The 20988-nt window shown below is 38.5% G+C and overlaps 2 protein-coding genes across 5 annotated transcripts in view; one reads left to right on the forward strand and one right to left on the reverse strand.

The window, feature by feature from the left end:
• Positions 1 to 607: 607 nt before the first annotated feature.
• On the reverse strand, positions 608 to 6457 carry commd7 (COMM domain containing 7). 2 transcript variants are annotated; one of them, XM_026333707.1, is made up of 10 exons: positions 6298 to 6457; positions 4468 to 4521; positions 4236 to 4338; positions 3929 to 3985; positions 3721 to 3758; positions 3397 to 3487; positions 2300 to 2349; positions 2164 to 2212; positions 1310 to 1418; positions 608 to 1259 (listed from the first exon to the last, which is right to left on the reverse strand). In XM_026333707.1, the coding sequence occupies exons 1-9, from the start codon at positions 6376 to 6378 to the stop codon at positions 1342 to 1344; spliced, it is 600 nt and encodes a 199-aa protein (XP_026189492.1). In that variant the 5' UTR covers positions 6379 to 6457; the 3' UTR covers positions 608 to 1259; positions 1310 to 1341. The 2 variants fall into 2 exon arrangements, with proteins under 2 accessions (XP_026189492.1, XP_026189491.1); XM_026333706.1 differs by having other exon boundaries at positions 608 to 1418.
• Positions 6458 to 9870: 3413 nt separating this feature from the next.
• Positions 9871 to 20988, forward strand: part of dnmt3bb.1 (DNA (cytosine-5-)-methyltransferase 3 beta, duplicate b.1) — a 42724-nt gene continuing 31606 nt past the window's right edge. The window contains exons 1-2 of one of the 3 annotated variants that reach the window (XM_026332413.1): positions 9871 to 10087; positions 19738 to 19846. In XM_026332413.1, the coding sequence (XP_026188198.1) occupies positions 10080 to 10087; positions 19738 to 19846 (117 nt within the window). In that variant the 5' untranslated portion in view covers positions 9871 to 10079. Of the gene's footprint in view, positions 10088 to 10569; positions 10836 to 10918; positions 10941 to 19737; positions 19847 to 20988 lie in introns of those variants that run through there. The other 2 variants (XM_026332415.1, XM_026332414.1) reach the window with 2 other exon arrangements.

A 20988-nucleotide genomic window follows, 5' to 3' on the forward strand; every position in this document is an offset into this window, starting at 1 on the left:
AACTTTATACCTAAAGAAGCAATGTTATGTGACTAGCAAGCTCACAGTATATATAGTTTAGTTGCTCAGAATACACTTTGATAAAAATGTTTAGTCCCAAATAGTCTTGAAATGGTCCACTTAAAAATGTATTACTAGTACCTTGATATTAATATACTTATTACATAAAGTATAATTGGGAAATATACTTCATGTTTAGCTAAGTTAATAGTGATAAATAGTCATAAAGTAATAAATAACCAGTAATTTGCATAATTCTAATTGTAGATATCTGAAATTGCATTTTTACTAGTCATAACATGAATTGTAGATATCTGTATTGACAACAGTGAGGATGTATTTTGGATACTGCAAATTACATTATGGATGTCTTAAATGATGATTCATTCATATCTGAAATTAAAATCATGACTACTAACAATTGGATTGTAGATATGTGAAATGGAGGATTGTGGAGGGCAGGAAAGTGCTCAAAAAAAAACACATCACTGTGGCTCCCTGGTCAGATATGGCCACTTCAGAGTTGAAGGTAGAAGGTGATTTGAAAGCATAAGTGGCAGAGGAATAAAACAGAAGCTGTTCACATTAATTCAGAGGAACAAGCAAATGTGAGTGAAGAGATCTATTTCACTGAAGTTTCACTTAGGGTTACATAGATGTATATCAGTTATTCATGGTATTTCCATAAATCATCCTTTTATTATTCATGCAAAGAAGAGACAAAAATGAACTTGATCAAACAGGTGAGCTTCTTTCTTCCTTTTACAGCTGTTTTGATTTTAAATGTCTGTATTATTACTTAATTATTCATCTTTATTGGTATGGAAGATTTAAAATGTATTGCAGGAAATAACACTTTATTTTGTGTTTAGCTTCAGTCATTGGGGGGCAGTTGGCACCATAGTTTACACCATCAGCTTTTTGAACATGTCTTGGAAAGTGAGGGCTGGACAAAAATTTCTCACTCCTATGATATAAAACTCAACCTGGTCCTCTCACTGTACAGCCATACAACTACACAATAACAGTACATACACACATACTTCTATGTTTATGATGACTGTCGTTGACATAACACATTCCCTAGAACTTTACCCTAACCCTTACCTTACCCTAATTTTAACCCTAACCCTAAAAACGAGTGTTAACCCTCAAACAGGAGTCTGAAAAAGTGAAGACCAGCCACAATGTCCTTAATCTGATAGCTGTATGCTTGAAATAGTCCTCACAGAGACAGAAGCGCGCACACACACACGCACGCGCACGCACACACACACACACATGCGCGCGCGCGCACGCACACGCACACACACACACACACACACACACACACACACACACTCAGCTGAAACACTCCATGCTGGCTTTGGCTCTCTCCATCTCATGTAGGAAGTTGTAAAATTGAGGCAGTGTCAATTCTGTAAGAAATGAGAAATAAAGGAAAGATTTTCTAAATAAAATAGGCTGAGATTATCTGGGCACTGCAAAAACACTAATCAAAATATCAGTTATATTACTGCCTTTCACACATTTCTGGATGTTGAAACAATCAATATGTCATGGTTCATTAAATGATCAAATTATTTGCATCTGTAAGAACTTAGGTAGTGCTTTCAAGGGAAAAAAGTCTCTGGGAGTGAGGAGTGTTAAATTCTGTGCAGTTTCAGGCATAACAACATCACCTCATGTTGAGCACCACATCTGAGTCATTGTGGTTTGTTTTCAGACATAAGCGTGTGCAGGCATTTCATGATGACGTTGGGAAGCCTGTCAGTTGATATTTAAGGCAATCTTGTGATGGTGCTTAAGCAAGCTAAGCAAAATGAGCAGCAGGAGCTAAATATCAAAATAATGAGTAAATGATAGTGGGCTTAAAGGTGCACTGTGAAAAATATGAAAAAAATTAGCGGCATCTAGTGGTAAGCTTGCAAAAATTACAATCTTCTGAGCACCCCTCATACCCCACCCTCCTGTTTCCACATTCAAATGAGGTGGCTGTCACCTTTAAAACAAAATGCAATTCCCTGTCTAAAGCGAGTGTTTAGTTTGTCCATTCTGGACTACTGTAGAAACAGCTTGAGAGTGTTCATTTTATTGAGGTTCTTGCCAAATACAATAAATGACATCATAGTTGTCAGTACTATTTGTGTCAGTTACACTTACCCATGTAGACGTTTTCTATGGAATTCCCCTTTCTGACCACTAGTTTCAACTGCAAGAGGGCAAAGTCTGTGTTCAACAAAACACTGTAACTGTGCATGTGTATGGTCAGTAGAGTACAGGATTTACATTTTCATACCTGGAGAAAGATATTGCCCACTTTCTGAATCTCACTGGTGCCGACTGTCACTGTGGAGATACAAAAAGCATCATATTGAAAAGCAAAGCTTGTTTGGTTTTTACTTATATTTCTTACCAATATAGCCAATATAGGTTATGTACAGCTAAAGTATTTGTTATGTCAGTCGGACTGCAAATTATCTGGGATTTGTGTTATAATTAATAACATGACATTATCTTTTCATTTTTAGGGGGTTCTTTTAGTTAATATTTAGAGTGATATATATATTTTTTTTAATCTGGATGTTGAATGAGAGAAATAAGCTATAAATGCCTACTCAGCTTGGTCACCTTTGCATTACAAATTGCTACTCTGTGTTTTTTGTAAATATTTTCATAGTGCAACAGCTATCATGTAAAAAACAATCAGGTCAGATGTGGAGAACATTTGGTAGTTTGTATTAAGGTCACAGAAAAATGTGCAGAAAGTCAAGAGACCTAGATTCTTTTTCATGGACTTTACAAACATCCAGCACTGCATGGGGTATATCTAGCCTGGGTGATGGCCAGTGGCCATACTGGCTGCCATACCACTCCGGGCTCCACAGATGCCTGACCTGATACAGCTGACTCATTGGCAACATGCAGAGATGCAGTCTCTGTCTGGTTGGAGGTTTTGCATATCAACAGACAGCACAGTCAAGTCAACTACAGTGGAGGCATACAGGCACTCCCAGTACCCTCCCCAAACAAACTGAAGCACAGTGTATTTTAACATGAAGATCAAATCAACAATAGCTTAACATAATGCTAATGACACTCCTGTCCACTGTGTTAGCATTTGTATCACTGACAAGTCTTTAGAATAGTAGAGTGTATAAATAAACAATGGGGCGTGACAGACACCCATCAGTTGTTCAGGTTGTAGTTGAAGTGTTTATTAGACTAAAGCCTGTCTATCATTTTAATATGTTACTTCAGACAATTGAAAATGTACTGTAAGCTTAATAGAAGAGAGAACTGCAGCCCTTCAACTAGGTTTAGAAATACACCTATGGCGAATCTATCATTTCAAAAGATGCATTTGATGTAATCTTTGGTTTTGGTGTGTCTTACCGCCAAACTTCCACTCCATATCAACCAGCTGGTTCACCATGAGAGTCTGTCCCACAGCAAGCCTCGTCAGTGCTGCAGAGTGCTTCGCCCACTGCAAAGGGCAATTTAAAATGTCAGCAATGACTCCTTGGCCCATCAGAGGAATAATATGAAAGCATTTGGTGAAACCTTTAAAGCATGTGATGCATTTACTGGATTGTGATAATAAACTTTTATTTTTTTTCCTGACTTGTCTGATGCATTGTAGATTTTGTTCATTAGAAGCAAAATATTAACTTTTGTTGATAAAACTAAAGAAAAATATAACGAATTTAAAGAAGTTACCTGCTGTGAAAAATGAGCTGACTTGTCCTTATTTAATCCTGAGGAAATAACAGATAAAGCAGGTTTGAATTTGACAATAATGAAAGGAAATGCCAAAGGAATTCATCTTCCATAACGCTTTGTCAAAGGAGAACACTATCCAGATGTTATACCCAACACGTGTTTAAAAACGGAAATCATTTGGGTGCTAAAGGATACGATTGTGTACCTAATGTCACAAGGTCTTCTTTGATCTGCTCAGCTGTCATATTTTTCTTCAGGGCTCCTGAGAAAAAAGTGTGGGAAACACTGTGAAACATTGTGATTGGAACTTTCATGTCGCTGCAGGTTTTGTGTCACACTATAGCTGAAATCTCATTACTGTCAAGGCTCTTAGGTTATGTTGGGATTGCTTGCAAAACGAGGAAACATCAGCAGCAAAATTCCCACTGCTACGTGTTAATACTTTAATGCAGTTTGTCTTTGTCTCAGAGTATGAACTGTTCAACAGAAGGATGGATGCATGTTTCTCCCACCCTGTGGCACAAGGAGGACACTCTTCATCAGGTTCCTCAGAGGACCAGCACTCATCCCATGTTCCCCTGCAAACTGCGTGAGCTGCTGCATAAACCTCTCAGTCTTCACAGAGTAATCCATGCATTTACACACACACACACACACACACAACAGAAGGCAATGGCACTGAGTCCAAATTTCGATTAGCATCAAAACTGTGGTGCGTGTGTGTATGTAATTACACATGCTTACCTCTTTAGGTTCAAGCAGGAACTGGAACAGAATTTCAGTCAGATGAAGAAATTGCTGCACAAAATAAAACAAATGAGAGTTAATGTGTGGATAAACATTAAGCTGTGTGTGGTTGGTGGAGTAGGAGAAATTGAAGTTGAAGAAAAAGATCTTAATTCAAAAATGGTCTATCCCTCAGGGTTAATATATGCTAGCCTTCAAAAGTTTAAATATGCCTCAAAATTCTCCAGTTTTACAATGTAGTTTTGCTTTCATTCATGTTTATTGATATTTGAAGGCTAAAACCTAATGTTTTAAAATAGAAAAGTAAATTGACAAAGTTTCATGTGATTACAGACCAAAGATCTTGGACTGCTCAAAATGGTTAATAATTGAAGTTTAACATTTCTGTTCTACCCCAGAAAGTAACTTAACCTCTAAACTATCATACAGCTAACAAAAATTATTGCTTGTATGTTAAACTGCCACATTAGATTAGCTAGAGATTTTGCAAATTCTCTTACTGTTCAAACTATATATTAAATTTTTGAAACAGCTTTTAACATTTTTCCAAAAATAATGAAAAATAGGGAGGATATTTCATTAGAAACAAGAAAGTCAGTGATAGATTTGAAAGATGAGGGTTATACACATAGCACAATTGCCAAAAAACTGAAAATATCAATATAGGTGTAGTTCAAAGGGCCATCACTCATTCTAAAAAAACAGGGACAAACGCTGACCTGTCATGTAGTGGGAGGTGAAAGCATGATTCCTCAATGTGTTACCCCAACAGTGAAATAGGGGAGACGATCTGTGATAGTGTGGGAGTGTTTTGCTGCAAATCCAGACAGTAATCAACCAATTACTCGACCTCAATCCCACAGAATTTCTTTGGGGCAAATTGGATTATAGTTCGTATAGCTGGTTCGAAGCATGCATCTGACAAAGGCACAACAGCTTTGGCAATGCAGACACCCTTTGGGGAGATCTCAGCAAGATATGTGAAAACCCTGACAGCGAGAATGGCCAAAGCTCAAACCAAAACCAAAGGTGGATATTTTCAGAAATCAAAACCTAACGAACTTAACATTAAAACTGATGTTGTTTTGTCTTGTTATCAAAATTATGTTGTAGCGTTCCAAAAGCTTACCACAAAGAAACATAGTAAAACCTGAAAATTTTGACATGTATTCAAACTTTGAGTGGATGATATGTTGCAGCCTCCGAGAGTTCTATTTGGTTGCTGCACTGTACCAGACGCTGATGGATGATGTGAGGTTGAACTCCATTATGGCAGTGTAGAACTGGGTCAGGACTACCTGTGGTAGGTTGAGCTTTTTCAGCTGCTCGAGAAAGAACATCCTCTGTTGGGCCCTCTTTGCTATGGAGCATATGTTCCATAACAAAGATATGCAATATCTAGAATGTTGCATTATGCACATCTATGTTTTATGACATACTACTGTGCTGTCTTCATTGGAACCATTACAGAACTGATTCTAAGATGATTGGTTTTAAAGCACTGCATGGACTGGCGCCAGGTTACATCTCTGAAGTATGACCAATCACAACACAGCTACGATCAAAGGTGATCAAGCTGGTCTAAACAGTTTGCCAATCACTGTTAGATCTTCCCCCTCCACTGCTATTCCTAAAACCGTCCTAAAGACCCATTTCATTTTCTTAGTTGTTTAATTGCAGATTTTATGAAGTTTCGTGTGTTTCTATTTGATTATTGGTTTCAGTACTTTAGTTATTACAGAATTGACCTGACATATCCGCTCACATGATTCACATGAGCTGTCACTGCGGTGGCCCAAGACTCGCGGTAAATCGAACATTTTTTACCTGCTCGTTGAGTTTGTTAAGGTTGTGAAAGTCTGTGCTGACGGACTCCGGTAAAACATCTTTAGTGAAGTGAAGCTGCATCCTTTTATCTGCAGAACTTCGCTGAAAGCCCCGTGACAGCTACTCCCTGCTCTGTTGTGCTGGTTTCCGGGGTATTTATTGCGCATGCGTACATAGTGCGAGCCTTTTGACTTGAAGTGACTTGAGAGAAATAAGACATAAAGAGCTATTTCAGCATTAAACGTGACAAAGGCAACTAGTCGGTTTAAATCAGTGCAGACGCAGCAGAATAGGCATCACAATAAAATAGGCAGCATGTGAAATCCTGTGGAAAAGTTGTGAAATCCTGTAGAAATGTCGGCTATAATCTGCTAAGATTGTACTTGGAAAATCACACTTATTACAATTTATTATATTTTTCTATATTTGTATTATCCGACTATAATTCACACTTTCTTACTCCTCTGTCATTTTGTCGAGTAGTCACCAGCGTTAGATGGCACTATTGGCACTCTTGACTCAAAGATAATCCTTTGTGTTCACGCTAAACTCTAAGTCCTAGTGTAACACAAATGAAAACGCCGCTAAAAAGAAAGAGCAATACTGCAGACTTCAAAGTGCATGTAATAAAGTATGCAGCTGAAACAAGGTTCGGAGTAACTGTTGGCATTGAGACAACCTGAGAGAGGAGGAGACGTCGTTTAATCCCTACCCCGATGTTGGCGCAGTTGTTTAACGTTACTTGACACGGATGAATGAATTCAGTAATGCACTTCTGCTTGTTGTTATGCATATCCTACATTCTTCATAGACTAATTTAGACTATAATTATTATAATTAGAAATGCGACTTTTACAGCGAGAGCGACAAGGCTGTTTTTGCTAAAAGCGATTTATACTCCGGTGCGATTTATAGTCCAGAAAATACAGTAGGTCTACTTTTATTTGATTCTACTATATTCTTATTGTATATATTTTGTAAATACCTTTAAGGTTATTTTAAAGTAGTGCTGCTATTTCTTTCTTCTGTTTCTATATATTGCTGTAATGTTTGGAATTTCCCCACTGGGGGACAAATAAAGGCTTATCTAATCTTATTTTATCTTATCTTATCTTAAAATAAGGAAATTATAATCAAAAATGGAAAGTGCATAATGCACATGTAGTTCAGTCAGGTATTTTCATTGTATGCTACTTATTTCTCGATTAAACTGCTTTAGATACTAGAATATACTGTAGTATATGAGGTTGTTAAGCCTGTGATATATTGGTTATTTGTCCAGGGTGTACCCTGCATCTGGCCCAGTGTCAGCTGTTACTGACTCCAGTAGTTAGAAAACTGGTTATTAGAACAACAAACAGGAAAATATGTACATTATCTTATTATTATCTTTCAGGATTCCTTGGTTTTAAAGCACTGCATGGACTGGAGGAGTGGTATTTAGCACTGTTGCCTCACAGCAAGAATTTTCTGGGTTTGAATGGGTTTTCTTAGGGCACTCAGCTTCCTCCCACAGTCCAAAGACATACAGGTTAATTTATTTGGTGACTCTACAATGACCAGATTTCATTATATGCATTTGAGTAGCTTATTTATTCAGGACTGTGGAAGGTAAACCGGAGTAAACCATCGCAAGCATGGGGAGAACATGCAAACTCCACACCGAAAGGCCCCTACTGGGTTACGAAACCGGGACCTTTGCTCTGAGCCAACAGTGCTAACCACTAAGTTACCGTGCGGCCCACTTTGTAGTGAAAATAATAAACTTAATAATAACAAACATAATGTGTAATTTATGCATGGTCTCAAACACAATGCACTTAACATTTTAGCAACACATTATAGACTTGCCAACAACACAAGGACAAACACTGCACAACAAAGAAGGATGAAATTAAACTTAATAGACAGGAAAAGACAAGATAAAACTGTTGGGTAAAAATGTGTAAGGAGACAGCAACTTTAAAGAGATTTGCGATAAGATTAAAGATTTTTTAAACCCTCTGATTTCAGTGGTTGGCAGGTAACCATGATATGTACAATAAAAATATTTCTTATACATATACAGTAAATATTTTTAATAATGCAATCAAATAAAATGACTAAGAAATAAATCTAAATTCTGTTTGGTTTTGTATTAACCTTGTTTTTGAGCCCTCATGTCATGAGATACAGCATGTTCTAAAGTGAAACATTAGATGAGAGTTCACTCTCTTTTGTGCATTCAGTGGTTCAGCTCTTTCTCTAATAAGCAGTTATGGACATTCAGCATTTTCTAAAATGTCCAGTTTCAGCTGAAGTTCCACCAACAGTTAAACAGAAGCCACCTGAGCCTACCAGCCCGCAGCAGCTGACACAATGTGAAGACACTGACATACAAACAACCAGGGTGGGCCTGAAACTGTTTTGATATACTATGTTGCCTAGCAATTTTACTTTTATTTTTATACTCTCCATAGATAAATATTTTAGTTCTTAGTTCACTATGCCTTTTAAAGGGCTGTGTAAGAACTTTTGTGATCAGCATATACCATATGATTAATTAAGATTACACCATTTAAGAAAGTATAGAGTAGTATTTACAACATTAAAATTCTTCTGACATAATTATACATATATACATAATTATGCAATAATATTAATACTAGTGTAATAGTCAGTACATAATATTATGTATTAATATTATTACTAGTGTATAATGAAACACTGACATATCTTACATAATGGATAATTTTACTACATTATGCTGATGTCTGTATTTTTACTTTTTAATTTTAAATGCTGAAACTTTCCCTTTAATCAATTAATGAGTAATTCTCTCACTACATCTCTAATGTATAAGAATAAGCAAAATGTTTTGTCTTCTTTAAAAGATCAAGAGCAACAGTGTGAAAGAAAAAAGTCATTTTGGGTCTCTTGGCAGTCGCATTTTGTCTAGTCATACTTGTGTCTTGTTTTGTGTCTTTCTGTGCTTGTTTTTCCTCTCTTTGTAGTTGTTTTACATCTTTTCAGTTGTTTTATAGTTGTTCCAACAAGACAGGGGCCCAATTAGATTAGCCCTTGGGCCCCTGAGTCTGTGCCCTGTAACCCGGCCATGCTCAGACGGTTTGAGTTGGCTAAATGTAGTATACTTTATTTTCATCATTAATTTCATTCTGTTAAAACATGCCTTTGATAGCAAGTGGTCTAATTTTGTAAAAACAGTGCAGATAGTTTTAAACAACTCAGTTATGTGTAGTTTCTATACAGCAACAGTGTGTTTCGCTTCCCTGGGGGAAGAGGGGAAAGTCTCTGTGTTACTATAATGCCCACGCCAGATTTTAACCTCAGGGCACAGATAATGGGAGTTCACGTTTCCACCAAGGAATGTCTCGATCGCTTGGAACGACCAATCTCCTCTTCGCGTTTACCTTCTCCATGCAGGTCAGCCGTACATGACTCGAGCCACAGGGACTCAGCCAAGGAGACAGTGCGGAGAGGGAGAGAGAGAGACATTGACTCACAAAAGAAGAGGAGAAAAGAGAGAGGGGAGGGGGGACAGAGAGAGAGAGAGCGAGCAAGAGAGAGAGAGACATAAAATTGAGTTGCACGGCAGCGGTGCTCGGCGGCATGCTTCGACAGTGAACAACTCGTGCGAGAGGAGCAGGCCGACTCCTGATTTGTGTTTAAGTTCAAGGCTGATTCTGCGACTCGTTCAAACTTTCTTTGACAAATTCGACTCTACAGCAAACTGCAGCGCCTCCTTCACGTTTCCCCGCCGTGGATGAGCATAAGTTACGTGGATGGTTATGTAAGTTTTTAACCGGGAGATGTTGCTAGATTTATTGCTGAACGAATCATTAAAGTTTCACTCACTGCCATTTTAAAGAAATCACAACACGTTTTAATTCCAGTTGGTTTCGGACTGTGACTGTCCTTTATGCCATGGTAAGGTTACACATTTGCCCATGTGCACGGTAAAACGCGCCGCATACAGATGTTGAACCTGATGTGTATCTACCAGAGGTAGTTCAACCAAAATCACTATAGCTTTTAAAAGTAGTCTATGACGCGAACGTTCATTGTGCGAGTTTGCTGAGCTTTCATAATTGTTTAAAACATTTCTTATTGGGTTCCTAGAATACATCATAAAATAGATTTATAATACAAAAGAAAACGTGAAGGCATGGTGGATCTTGTGGTACATAATAGTGCATTGCTTCAAAGTACTTTTGGACTTTTAGCGCTTATATGTCCTGTTAGTGGCCATCTCTGCGTGAACTCACGTGGCTCCTGGCACTGAAAGTTGAGTTTAGAGAGAATTACTGCGCTTTATCGCATTGCCTTTAAATTGATGACACAGTGCTGCTGTACTTATTCGGTATCAGTGAATCAACAGTGATTTCACAACGCGCCTGTGGTGCTCCTGTGCGGTGATCTGTGGTGTGACCATATGTATGCTTAACTGCGCCAATTCTTGGGATTGCATGTCTTTTCTGCTGCTGTGCTGGTGGTTTCCTGGTTTTGGACGTGCTCCGGTGTTTGAACATGTACTGACGGTGGGGCTTTACCGGCTTAACTTCCTTGTAGGATTGTTACCTTGCTTGCCAGTAACTTGTCGTTGTTGTTGGACAGGTAGAAACTAACGTACGTATTAGGCAAATGTGAGTATTTTCATTTTTACTGGAGACCTTAGGAGGTGCAGGAGAAGAATAGAAAGTGAAGGGGAGGAGTTATATGGAAGTGAGCGAGTTTAGGAGAGGTAAATCAAGGCAATATTGACATAATTTAGATGGTTAAATAATTTTACACAGATCTCCATGTTCCAAATACATAAATAAAATAAAGATAAAAAAACACCACATAGTCTACACATATTTCAAATGTCATTAACTATATGTGCAGCTTGTATCCACTGGAAACACACTGGGCTGAATTCTGTCTGATCCCCCACTTAATTTGTGTTTTAGGGGCAACTAACCTTTTGCATTTTTCTAGCATAAACTGATACCAGTTCAATAATATGGCTGTTTAACCACTGTCTACTAGGTGTAGTATTTATATTAAACATAATATGTGTTGTCAGGGTTCACTGTGTTTTTCTAAGTACCGGGATATTATATATGAATATACTGTCTGGAGGGCACCCTAGCCCGTTCTTGCATAACAAACAAAACAGTCTAATTCAGTGCCTGACTGAACTGTAATGTTTACTATGAATGTTTGGCTGTTAGATTAGTTTAATCCTGGGGCATCATTGCTAGTGTGTCAGAATGTAACTGGATTTAATTGGAATGGCTTATAAGGTAAATGAGTCATCCTTAACTGCTGTTTTAATAAGATGATGACAGCTGTTGATCACGTGCCAACTAAATTCTCCAGCAGTCCTCTCAGATAGTGCCAGCACACAGACACAACCAAGAGTCACTCTGGGATCACACCTTGCCTTTGCTCATGCAAACTTTGTAATGCTGTAGTGACACTGGTAGTAACTGATAGGAGTGTAATTGCAAAGGTAGTGCATCTCAATAATGGAACTAAAAAGATTAGAGAAGATCAAACAACTCAGGTTGTCAGTGTTACAGCAGCCAAGTCACCCAAGTCACATAAATCACAAAAACAATCAAAGAAGGTGAGAAGCAAATTATAAACTGTAACTTAAATAGAGGAATGGATTCTTCAGAAATAACAACAATGTTCCTTACTATTAATAAGGGAAGCTAGTGAAGAATTTGTAATACAATAAAACATTAAGGTGACATTTTATTTTGTTGATGCATAATTACTGATTTGTGGTCTAAATCGGGTGAAATTTACATTCACATGTATTGGATCTGCATCAAACTAAATGATGATCTACTCCACTCCTTTCAATGTATCTAAAACAAGTAGTGGGTTTTCTCGTGACTGTGTTGTATGGTGCAGAGTTGAAAATACCATGCCATATAGAACTGAATTCTGTCATGTTTGGAGCAGGTCAAAAATCCATTGACGTTAGTTAAAAGAATTAAAACTATAATTTATTCAGGGAGTTTGCCCAGAAGCTGTGGTTAACTAAGAACATAGTTCTCAGCAGGATATTTACAGTTTGTAGTGATTGTTCAGGAATTTAGACTGAAAGAAATATGTTGTAGTAGTTGCTCAGAGAAAATGTATCAGGTCAGTGATAAAAATATCCTGTAATGCAGCCCTTGCAAGAATGACTACGGATTGACGTTTGAAGACTATGCTTCAATGTTTATGGCAGTAGTATATAACTTATAGGTACAATAACTAAGCTTTTTTTTAACACCATAGGTGGGATATTTAAATTAGTCTTATAAAATTATGAGTCTCATAAGTGCTGTAGTGGTTAGCATGATTGCCTCACAGCCAGAAGGTTCTGGTTTTGAATGCTGATGGACTTGGAGATTGCATGTTCCCTTGGTGGGTTTTCTCTAGGTTTCCAGTTTCCATAGCTTCTCTTACTCCATATTGGCAGATCTTGACACCAAGATGCAAACTAAGCAGAATGGGAATCCGACAGATTCTAAAAATCAACACAATGGCATTGTTAAGCACAGAAAAACGCACAATCAGATTAACTCCTTTTGTCCAGATCTAAGCCTTACATGTATGGCCACGTTTCCAAACAGTTAGCTGTGTGTTTCTTTGTTTTTCTTCTTTGTCGGTTCACCTGGGATGCTGCATTCCTGTCTTTCTTGCTTACTGTGAATACAATAGGTAGCTACTGCTTGATGACTGAACTGGAGGATTATGGGATATTGAGTTCATGTTACTGTGGAACCATGAGTTCAGGCAATAGCAGTGTAAACTCACATGTAACCATTTCAGGTCAAATGATTCTCACACTAATATTGCTAATATTGCTGCCTTCGTCAACCACTACAACTGATAAACACTGACCTTTTGAAATGACACTAATGGAGAAAAAGTAAAAAAAGAAATTTGTAACTATTAAACTTCTGGTGATGTAATGGCTGAAACCATTAAACCTGGTTCACTAAAGGGGCTGGTATCAGCACTAATAATAATCAGATCCTGTAATACCTCAACATATATTTTAGCACAATATATGTTTCATTTTCCTTGTGCTAAAAACAAGGAAAATGAAACACCTTCTGTAGGACCAGATGTGACTGAAGCTTTTAGACATCATCAGTCACATGGTAGTCATTATTTGACAGGAGTAAAACAAGCTTTAGTTTCTTGATGTTGTCTATTCTTTAAATATTCTTTGAAATCAGTAAAATACAGTACAATAATCTAATGCTATAGTCTAGTATCTAATCATTAATCACATTTAGTTTGTAAGTATTTAACATAATTAACCTTTTGATTTGTGTTTTTATAAATGTCAAATTGTGAAGTGATTTTGTCTAACCTTTGTTGTTTTTATATAATCAAAGATTTTGGTTATGTCATCTTCGACCAGTAGTCTTAAAAAATGGCCCCGGGTCTAACAGGTTAGAATTGGGAGCTTATGGCAGCTACTGAGAACAGTTCGTAAAGGCTGTTGAATGGATGATATACTAAAGAAACCTCTATGCCCTTATTAGTTTGTACAATAGGCAACAAAATAGGCAATGTAAGGCTTGATCTGAGCTGGGAGCGGCCATAAAGTACATGACAGACAAGGAATGTAGCCCCCACCAAGAGACCCTAAGGAACCAAAACCCTTTAACTCACACACACACATGCATGCACGCACACACGCACACACACACACACACACACACACACACACACACACACACACCTTTTGGGGAGTGAACAATCCCCTCTTGTAATGGGGGCCCTAATCTCATGCCACCAGATGCAACTTTGATGTGAAGTCCCCCCTTTATGTGCCCTTTTTCTGGGCCCCTCTGCCTCAGCCCTCCATCCTTCCTCAATTCTTCTAATTCATGCTTGCGTCCCTTTCTCTCTGTGTTCCTGAATGCTGTAAAGATACACGTAGAAAATGTTTTCAGCAAAGCCAAGATCGCTACCCATAAAATTATTATAATTTTCAAGCCGAAGCTCGAAAGTTGAGGATCAGTAGATATAGCAAGCAGAATCATTCACAACATAGCTATGACTTTGAGCTCATGTTAGCATTACAAGATGTTAAGATGACTTGAACACAAATTCTTGTACAAATAAAAGGTTGGGTAATATTCAAAATTCAAATTCAAATTTTATTTGTCACATACATCTTCATACAGGATAGGACATGCAGTGAAATGCTTTTTACAACCCCCAACGTGAACATTAGAGTATGTAAAAATAAGGATAAATAAAATAAAATAAAAAAATAAAGTAAAAACAAGATAAGGATAAGGTTAAGATAAAAAATAAATAAAAATAAAGATGAGATAAAAGGATAAGGGATTTAGTAGCATATACATATGAATGGCAAAATGGCAACAGATGTATGTGTATATGACAGAGGGTCTCTAAAGTGTGTGTCCATGTGCTGGGGATAAAGTACTAAAGTGTTAAAAAGTGACTCTGTGTCAGTCCAGTGTTAAAGTGATACGTTGTGCAAATGTACAAAGTTTGTGCAGAGAGTGTGAGGTGAGACAGATGAAACAGAGAGAACAAGTCCCAGTATTAGTTGCTTGGTGTTTCCTGGTTCAGACTCCGAATGGCCTGCGGGAAGAAGCTCCTCCTCATTCTCTCTGTGTTTGCCTTCAAGGAGCGGAAGCGCTTTCCTGAACGCAACAGTGAAAAGAGTCCCTTGTTAGGATGGCTGAGGTACTTCACAATCTTCCTGGCCCCGGTCCGACACCACTTGCTGTAGATGTCCTGCAGGTCAGGGAGCTCGGTGTGGATGGTACGTTCAGCTGACCGCACCACCCACTGGATGACTCGCCGGTCCTGCATGGTGCCGTTCCCGAACCAGGAAGTGATGCTACCTGTCAGGACACTCTCGATGGTGCAGGTGTAGAAAGTCTTTAGCACCTGAGAGGGTAGTTTAAAGTCCCTCAGGTGGTATAGACGCTGCTGGGCCTTCTTCACCAGGGTGTTGGTGTGGCAAGTCCAAGACAAGTCCTGCGTGATGTGAACACCGAGATACCGGAAGCTGTCCACTCTCTCCACTGGGGTCCCGTTGAGAAGTCGGATGGTATGACCGCTCCTGCTTTGTACAGAAGTCCACTATTAACTCCTTAGTCTTGCTGATGTTCAGGAGTAGGTTGTCTATGTTCCCGGTGGTGAGCCCCGGAAGTAGTATAAGCAACCGTATCTCACAGCATCGTGGATAGTTTTATCCACCCATTGCTTCTGGTTGGGAAACGTCCTGATGATGGTTTTCAGTACCGTGTCATCTGTTAGCTTCCCGATAAATCCCACAACCGCTTCCGTAAACGTGTTGACGTCATCAGAGCTGCGCCTGCACATGTCCCAGTCTGCTTCATCTAGAGCGTCCAGTCTGCATCATCTAGAGCGTACTGCAGAGCGGCCACTGATTGGTCTGTCCAGCGTGCGACCTCCCTCTGCACCGGGACTTCCTGTGATGGTGGCATGGTCTGATTGTCCGAACGCTGGTCGTGACTGTGCCTTGTAACCACGGTGTGAAACAGTGGTCCAGTGTCCTTTCGCCCCTTGTGGGGCAGGTGATGTGCTGAGGGAAGTTTGGCAGTGCGTGCCTGAGGGTGGCATTGTTGACATCCACCAACACGAAGTGAAAGTGAAAGTAAATCATGTGGTAACCATACTCGGAATTTGTGCTCTGCATTTAACCCATTCCAAAGTGCACACACAGTGAACACACACCATGAGCACACACCTGGAGCAGTGGGCAGCCACTGCTATGGCGCCGGGGAGCAGTTGGGGGTCCCACCTCAGTCGTGGTATTGAAGGTGGACAGGGCGCTGGCTATTCACCACAGTTCACCACCGACAATTCCACAATTCACCACCAACAATTCCTGCCGAACCTGACTCGAAGGGGTGAGACTTGAACCTGCAATTTTCAGGTTACAAGTCTGACTCCCTATCCATTAGGCCACAACTGGCCACAATTTATTAGAATAACACAGTCATAATAACACAAATATTTTAGGAACCTGGCAAAAGCTAATTTACTAGCCATTTTGAACAGGAAGGAGGAATTTCAAATTCAAATTCACGTTGTTCTACTTAATTTTGAGCCACCATATTGGACATCTGTCGGAAGTAAAAAGCTCATCAAGGATAATATTTACATCTTAAAACTTAATATTTCCATTAAGGAATGCAAGTAAATTATAATAACTCTAACTGTGTATCTGAATAACAAAATAATAATGTGCTTTATGAATATCTTCTGTCTTTCTTATAAAACAGTAAATTCCAAAATTCGTGGATAATAATTATTTTATTTTAGCATTTGAAATACTACTGTGGTGTGCAAATAATGGTAAATTAACCATTACAGAAACATCAAAAATGATTTTGATAATCACCAATACGGTTAGTTAAGGCCAACCATGGCAGAAATATTACATTATGACTGTTGCGCTAATAAATTTGTTAAGCACTGTATATCTGAAGCTCATCATAATGGTTTGTTTCTACTTTTAAAAAGTGTTAAACTGTACCTTTTATTTGCTAGCATATACTGAACAGGCAGGAAGGAAACAGGGAGCGAAGCCACTGATAAACCCTTTAATGCTTAATTACACATGTCACCGCAAGATATTAATCCAGACATGAATGTGGGTTGAAGTAAAGCCGTTGGCAGCAGGTAGCTGCTTGGTTTGATTGTCATCTGTAGGTGAAAGTTCAAAGGCATGGGGAGTAGGAGGGGGCATCTGCGTTTGAATGTTGAACTCCTTTACCTCTTGGTGGCAGGGTGAGGGGAGAGCCCCTCAAAGATTAATGTGTATTGTTGTCAAAGACGGTTTGTGTCAGTCAGAGGGCTCCAACCTCTGCACACTTTGACTCACACAGAATAGCATCACTTTTTCCAAACTGCCACCAAGATGTGTGTGTGTGCGTGTGTGCGTGTGTGCGTGTGTATGTGTGTGTGTGCTTGTATTTTTGGATGTGTGCTACTTATATTGTCGTGACATAAATCTATTTAATGTCATATTGGAGGGACTCACCTCCCCCACTTTTCCAAATGCATAACATTTTAAATTTCAGGGTTAAGACTGAATTTAAGGTTTGGATCTTTCCAAATCTGTATCACTGTAACATTTTTGTGTCATATGTATTTTGAAAAAGGCATATAGTAATCCCTTTGTCGACTATCACAATAGTGGGATTCTGTACTAGACAGACTCTAACTCTAAGACTGTAAGATTCCCCTCTTGAAATCAAATTCACTTGAGTTTTAATTTTTAATTTAATTTAATAATTTCTATACAGAATGAGGACTGAGGATTTTGTCCCCCATTTCTTACAGTGTAGTTGCAGTGCAATTACATTATTCTGATTACAACAACCAGTAAATACACTCATTGTACATATGACAGAATAAATGTGTTGGAATTAGAGTGGGGATTAATTGCAGTCAGGCATTTAGTGGTTTTGGTTAAGTCTCCAGAGGAATCAATATAAGTCAGTGCAATGTCCTACTAAGTAATGAGATGAGGGCAGTAAATGTCCTTGCAAAGATGGAAGTAAAAGCATATGCATGTGCCCCCTCTTTGCACAGGATGCACCTGGTGGTCGCATTTATGGGTTCTTCAGTCCGCACATGGTGAAAACTTGTCAGTGTGTATGACTTCAAATATACCTAAACACACACTACATTATATACATGTATATATTACATATTTTTTACACATTTTGATGCCAGGGTGCTTGTTATCATATATTGTCATCTAATATGGTTGTTTTATGATAAATTTATATCTTAAAAATTATGCATTTCTGCAGATAGGTTATCCACACTTCAGAAGTACTTCGAACAACTACAGAGTACTTTTACTTCAGTACATTTTGCTGCTTCGACACTTGAATTTGAATGCAAATCTTCTACTTTTAGTGAAGTATTTTCACAGTGTGATGTTGCTACTTTAACTTTAATTGTAAACAGAAAAGATGCTGATACACAGCCTGCATCAAGAACAACAACAGAGTTTAACACTTGCTTTACTTATAATGTGAAATATAATTAAATGACACAGAACTGTGGCATTGGATTAATTACAATTTTAATTGTACATGTATTAAGTAAATCGTGTTTAATGTGACCTCTTTTTGTGTGCCTCCAGGGAATATAGTGGGAGTAGTATCAGTAGACAACCTGATGTCTCCAGGTTTCTCTGTACAGGCTTGTTTGACAAAACTATTGACCTGTCACCTCCTTCAAATTTAAACCAAAACACACCACATCAGTATTGCAGACATGATGCATGTACAAACACATACACATCCACTTATTTTGTTCACTCTCTCTTGCTTTTAAACACACACACACACAACCAGACAGGTCTGTGTATCTGTTTACTTCAGGTTTGCATAGGCATGTCAGCTATGCTCCTACCCACTCATGAAGAACTGGAGACGCTAGTGTTGTCCTCTCTCTGTCTGGCACTTTCTCTTTCTTTTTCTCCCTCTACTTTTCTCTTATTTCCCTCTGTTTCCAAGCAGCAGTCACACAGCTGTAGTTCTTCACAAAGCATTTCCACTACTGAGACTATTGTAATAACAGTTTGATTAGTTCTGGTTTATTTTTTTAGCATCTGTTAAAATTGAGCATATTTCACAGGACCATGTTGCTGAGGTATTGCCTAGTGGTCCCACAACAATAGAAATGGATGCATTTGCGTTGAGAAAATTTACCAGATGTAGCCATCTTGTTCTAATTTATTTTGATGACTACAATATGGTTTCAGAAAAGCTTTTGATCATTAATTTCTAAATGTACATTTCTGTCACTTTTACTGGGTTTTCTGTGTGTCTTCTCTCCCTCCTCCATGCTCAAATGACCTTCAGCAGTATTCTCTGCTACTACTAGTGGCTACTTCTTCTGCTTGTGAACTCACTGTTGAACACATTCCTGCTGATTGAAAGAATGTTCTGTCCTGGCCATATAAAATTATGGTTGTTTTCACATTTTCTGTTGTTCTCTTTGTGGGAAAATTATCCAAATCAAACTCATTATCAAAGCTGCAATTATGGAGGCTTTATCAGCAGCGTCACATTCAATATCTTCCACCACTTTTTATCCCAAGCAATGTTGTTCATATGAATGGCTTTAATTTACTTAAATGGTTCATGTTCAATTTGCCAACAGTGCTAAACTATGTAGAGATTCATCATCTGGAAAATTCAGTGTTAAAATAATCAGATATTGTTGTCCATTAGCAACTCATCTTGCAAGACATCATCTCTTTGAAGATTAGGTTATGTTTTTAATTTCCAAGCCAGCAAATGTAGAATTTGTATACATTTATTAATAGGAGGCAACTTCCAAAATGAAGAAAAGGGACAGATAAACCAAGAGATTAACAGATTTTTATTTCCTGCTCTGTGTCTTGTCCAGGTTTGAAAAAGAGTCAGGACAGCTCTTAGACCAGTCGACTGTGACAGCGATGCCTTCCAACAAATATTCTGCTGCTATCATAGAGGAGAATAACAACATGACTGCAACTGTAAGTCTCTCATACACAAAACCGCACACAAACACAGGTTTCCAAACAGCTAGGAGAGGTCCTGCTGACCCCTTGCGCATGGAAGAGTTAAAGAAAACCCCACAGCCTTCCAGAATTATCCCACATTTCTCCCTATTTATGACATAATATCACACCTTTCACTCCATGGCACACAAACACACACACAGACACACACAAAGCCACTCCCCAAACCTTTCTCCAAGCCAGCTGCACTCTAAAAGAGTGCGTGTGTCGATGCCAAGGCAGATGCCCAAACAAGAGTGCCAGCATGTTATATGAGTCTAATTGAGAATGCATGTTGGCTTTCACAGTGTATGTGTGATACACACATACACATGCACCCACAGCTGCATCCACACAAACAGGAAATAGAAAGTGGGTGAATGGAAGGATGGAGGCAAAAGGGTCAAAAGAGAAAGGAGAGGAAATAAGGAATGATAGAGGACATAAAGGGACAAAGATAAGAGCAGAAGGAAGGAAGAAAGGAAGCAAGAAAGAAAGGTTCATTCATTCAAGATAGAGGATATCGGTGCTGAACACTAGCATCTTTATATATCCCAAGATTGGATTCAAGTATATGGAGGAGAAAAGACACACACACAGACACAGAAAGACACACACACACACACACACACACACCCACACACCCACACACACATCATCTTTGTCCGTTATTACTTCTTCCTCTTTCTCAGTCTCGTATATCATTGAGACTGGACATTTCTAAACCATTTGCTTTTCTTTCTTTCCTTCTTTCTAGTTTTTTCTCCCACCATCTCCCTTTTCTCTTTTGCTTCTCTCCTTCTCTTTATCCTAATTTTCAACTCCAATGGCTGAGGAAAAAAATGTTTCATATTTGGTAACTTTCCCATAAACAGGTTAAAGTTTTAGTGGTTTTGCAGTGTAATACACTGATGTCAATCTAATCCGGTTGTTATCTCCATTAGCTGGTTCCACAAATGATGATTTGGCTTATGAAGAACACACTGTCATTTACCTGACATAATGTGAATCATATATACACCTGCTTTTGCATTTTTGTGATCATTATAAAAACATTTATTAAATTCTTATGTAGTATTCTAATGTAATATTATATTATGTGTATTACACACAAAGAC

This window comes from Mastacembelus armatus, chromosome 7 (genome assembly GCF_900324485.2).
Source record: "Mastacembelus armatus chromosome 7, fMasArm1.2, whole genome shotgun sequence".
NCBI classification, from domain to species: domain Eukaryota; kingdom Metazoa; phylum Chordata; class Actinopteri; order Synbranchiformes; family Mastacembelidae; genus Mastacembelus; species Mastacembelus armatus.

Bases quoted from the DNA above. Each gene is read 5' to 3' on its own strand.
- commd7 (XM_026333707.1), bottom strand. From the start codon at position 6,378: ATGCAGCTTCACTTCACTAAAGATGTTTTACCGGAGTCCGTCAGCACA. The intron at 3,759-3,928 runs GTACACAATCGT...TTATTTCCTCAG, and splicing joins AGAAGACCTTGTGACATTAG to GATTAAATAAGGACAAGTCA. The intron at 2,213-2,299 runs GTATGAAAATGT...GCCCTCTTGCAG, and splicing joins TGGGCAATATCTTTCTCCAG to TTGAAACTAGTGGTCAGAAA.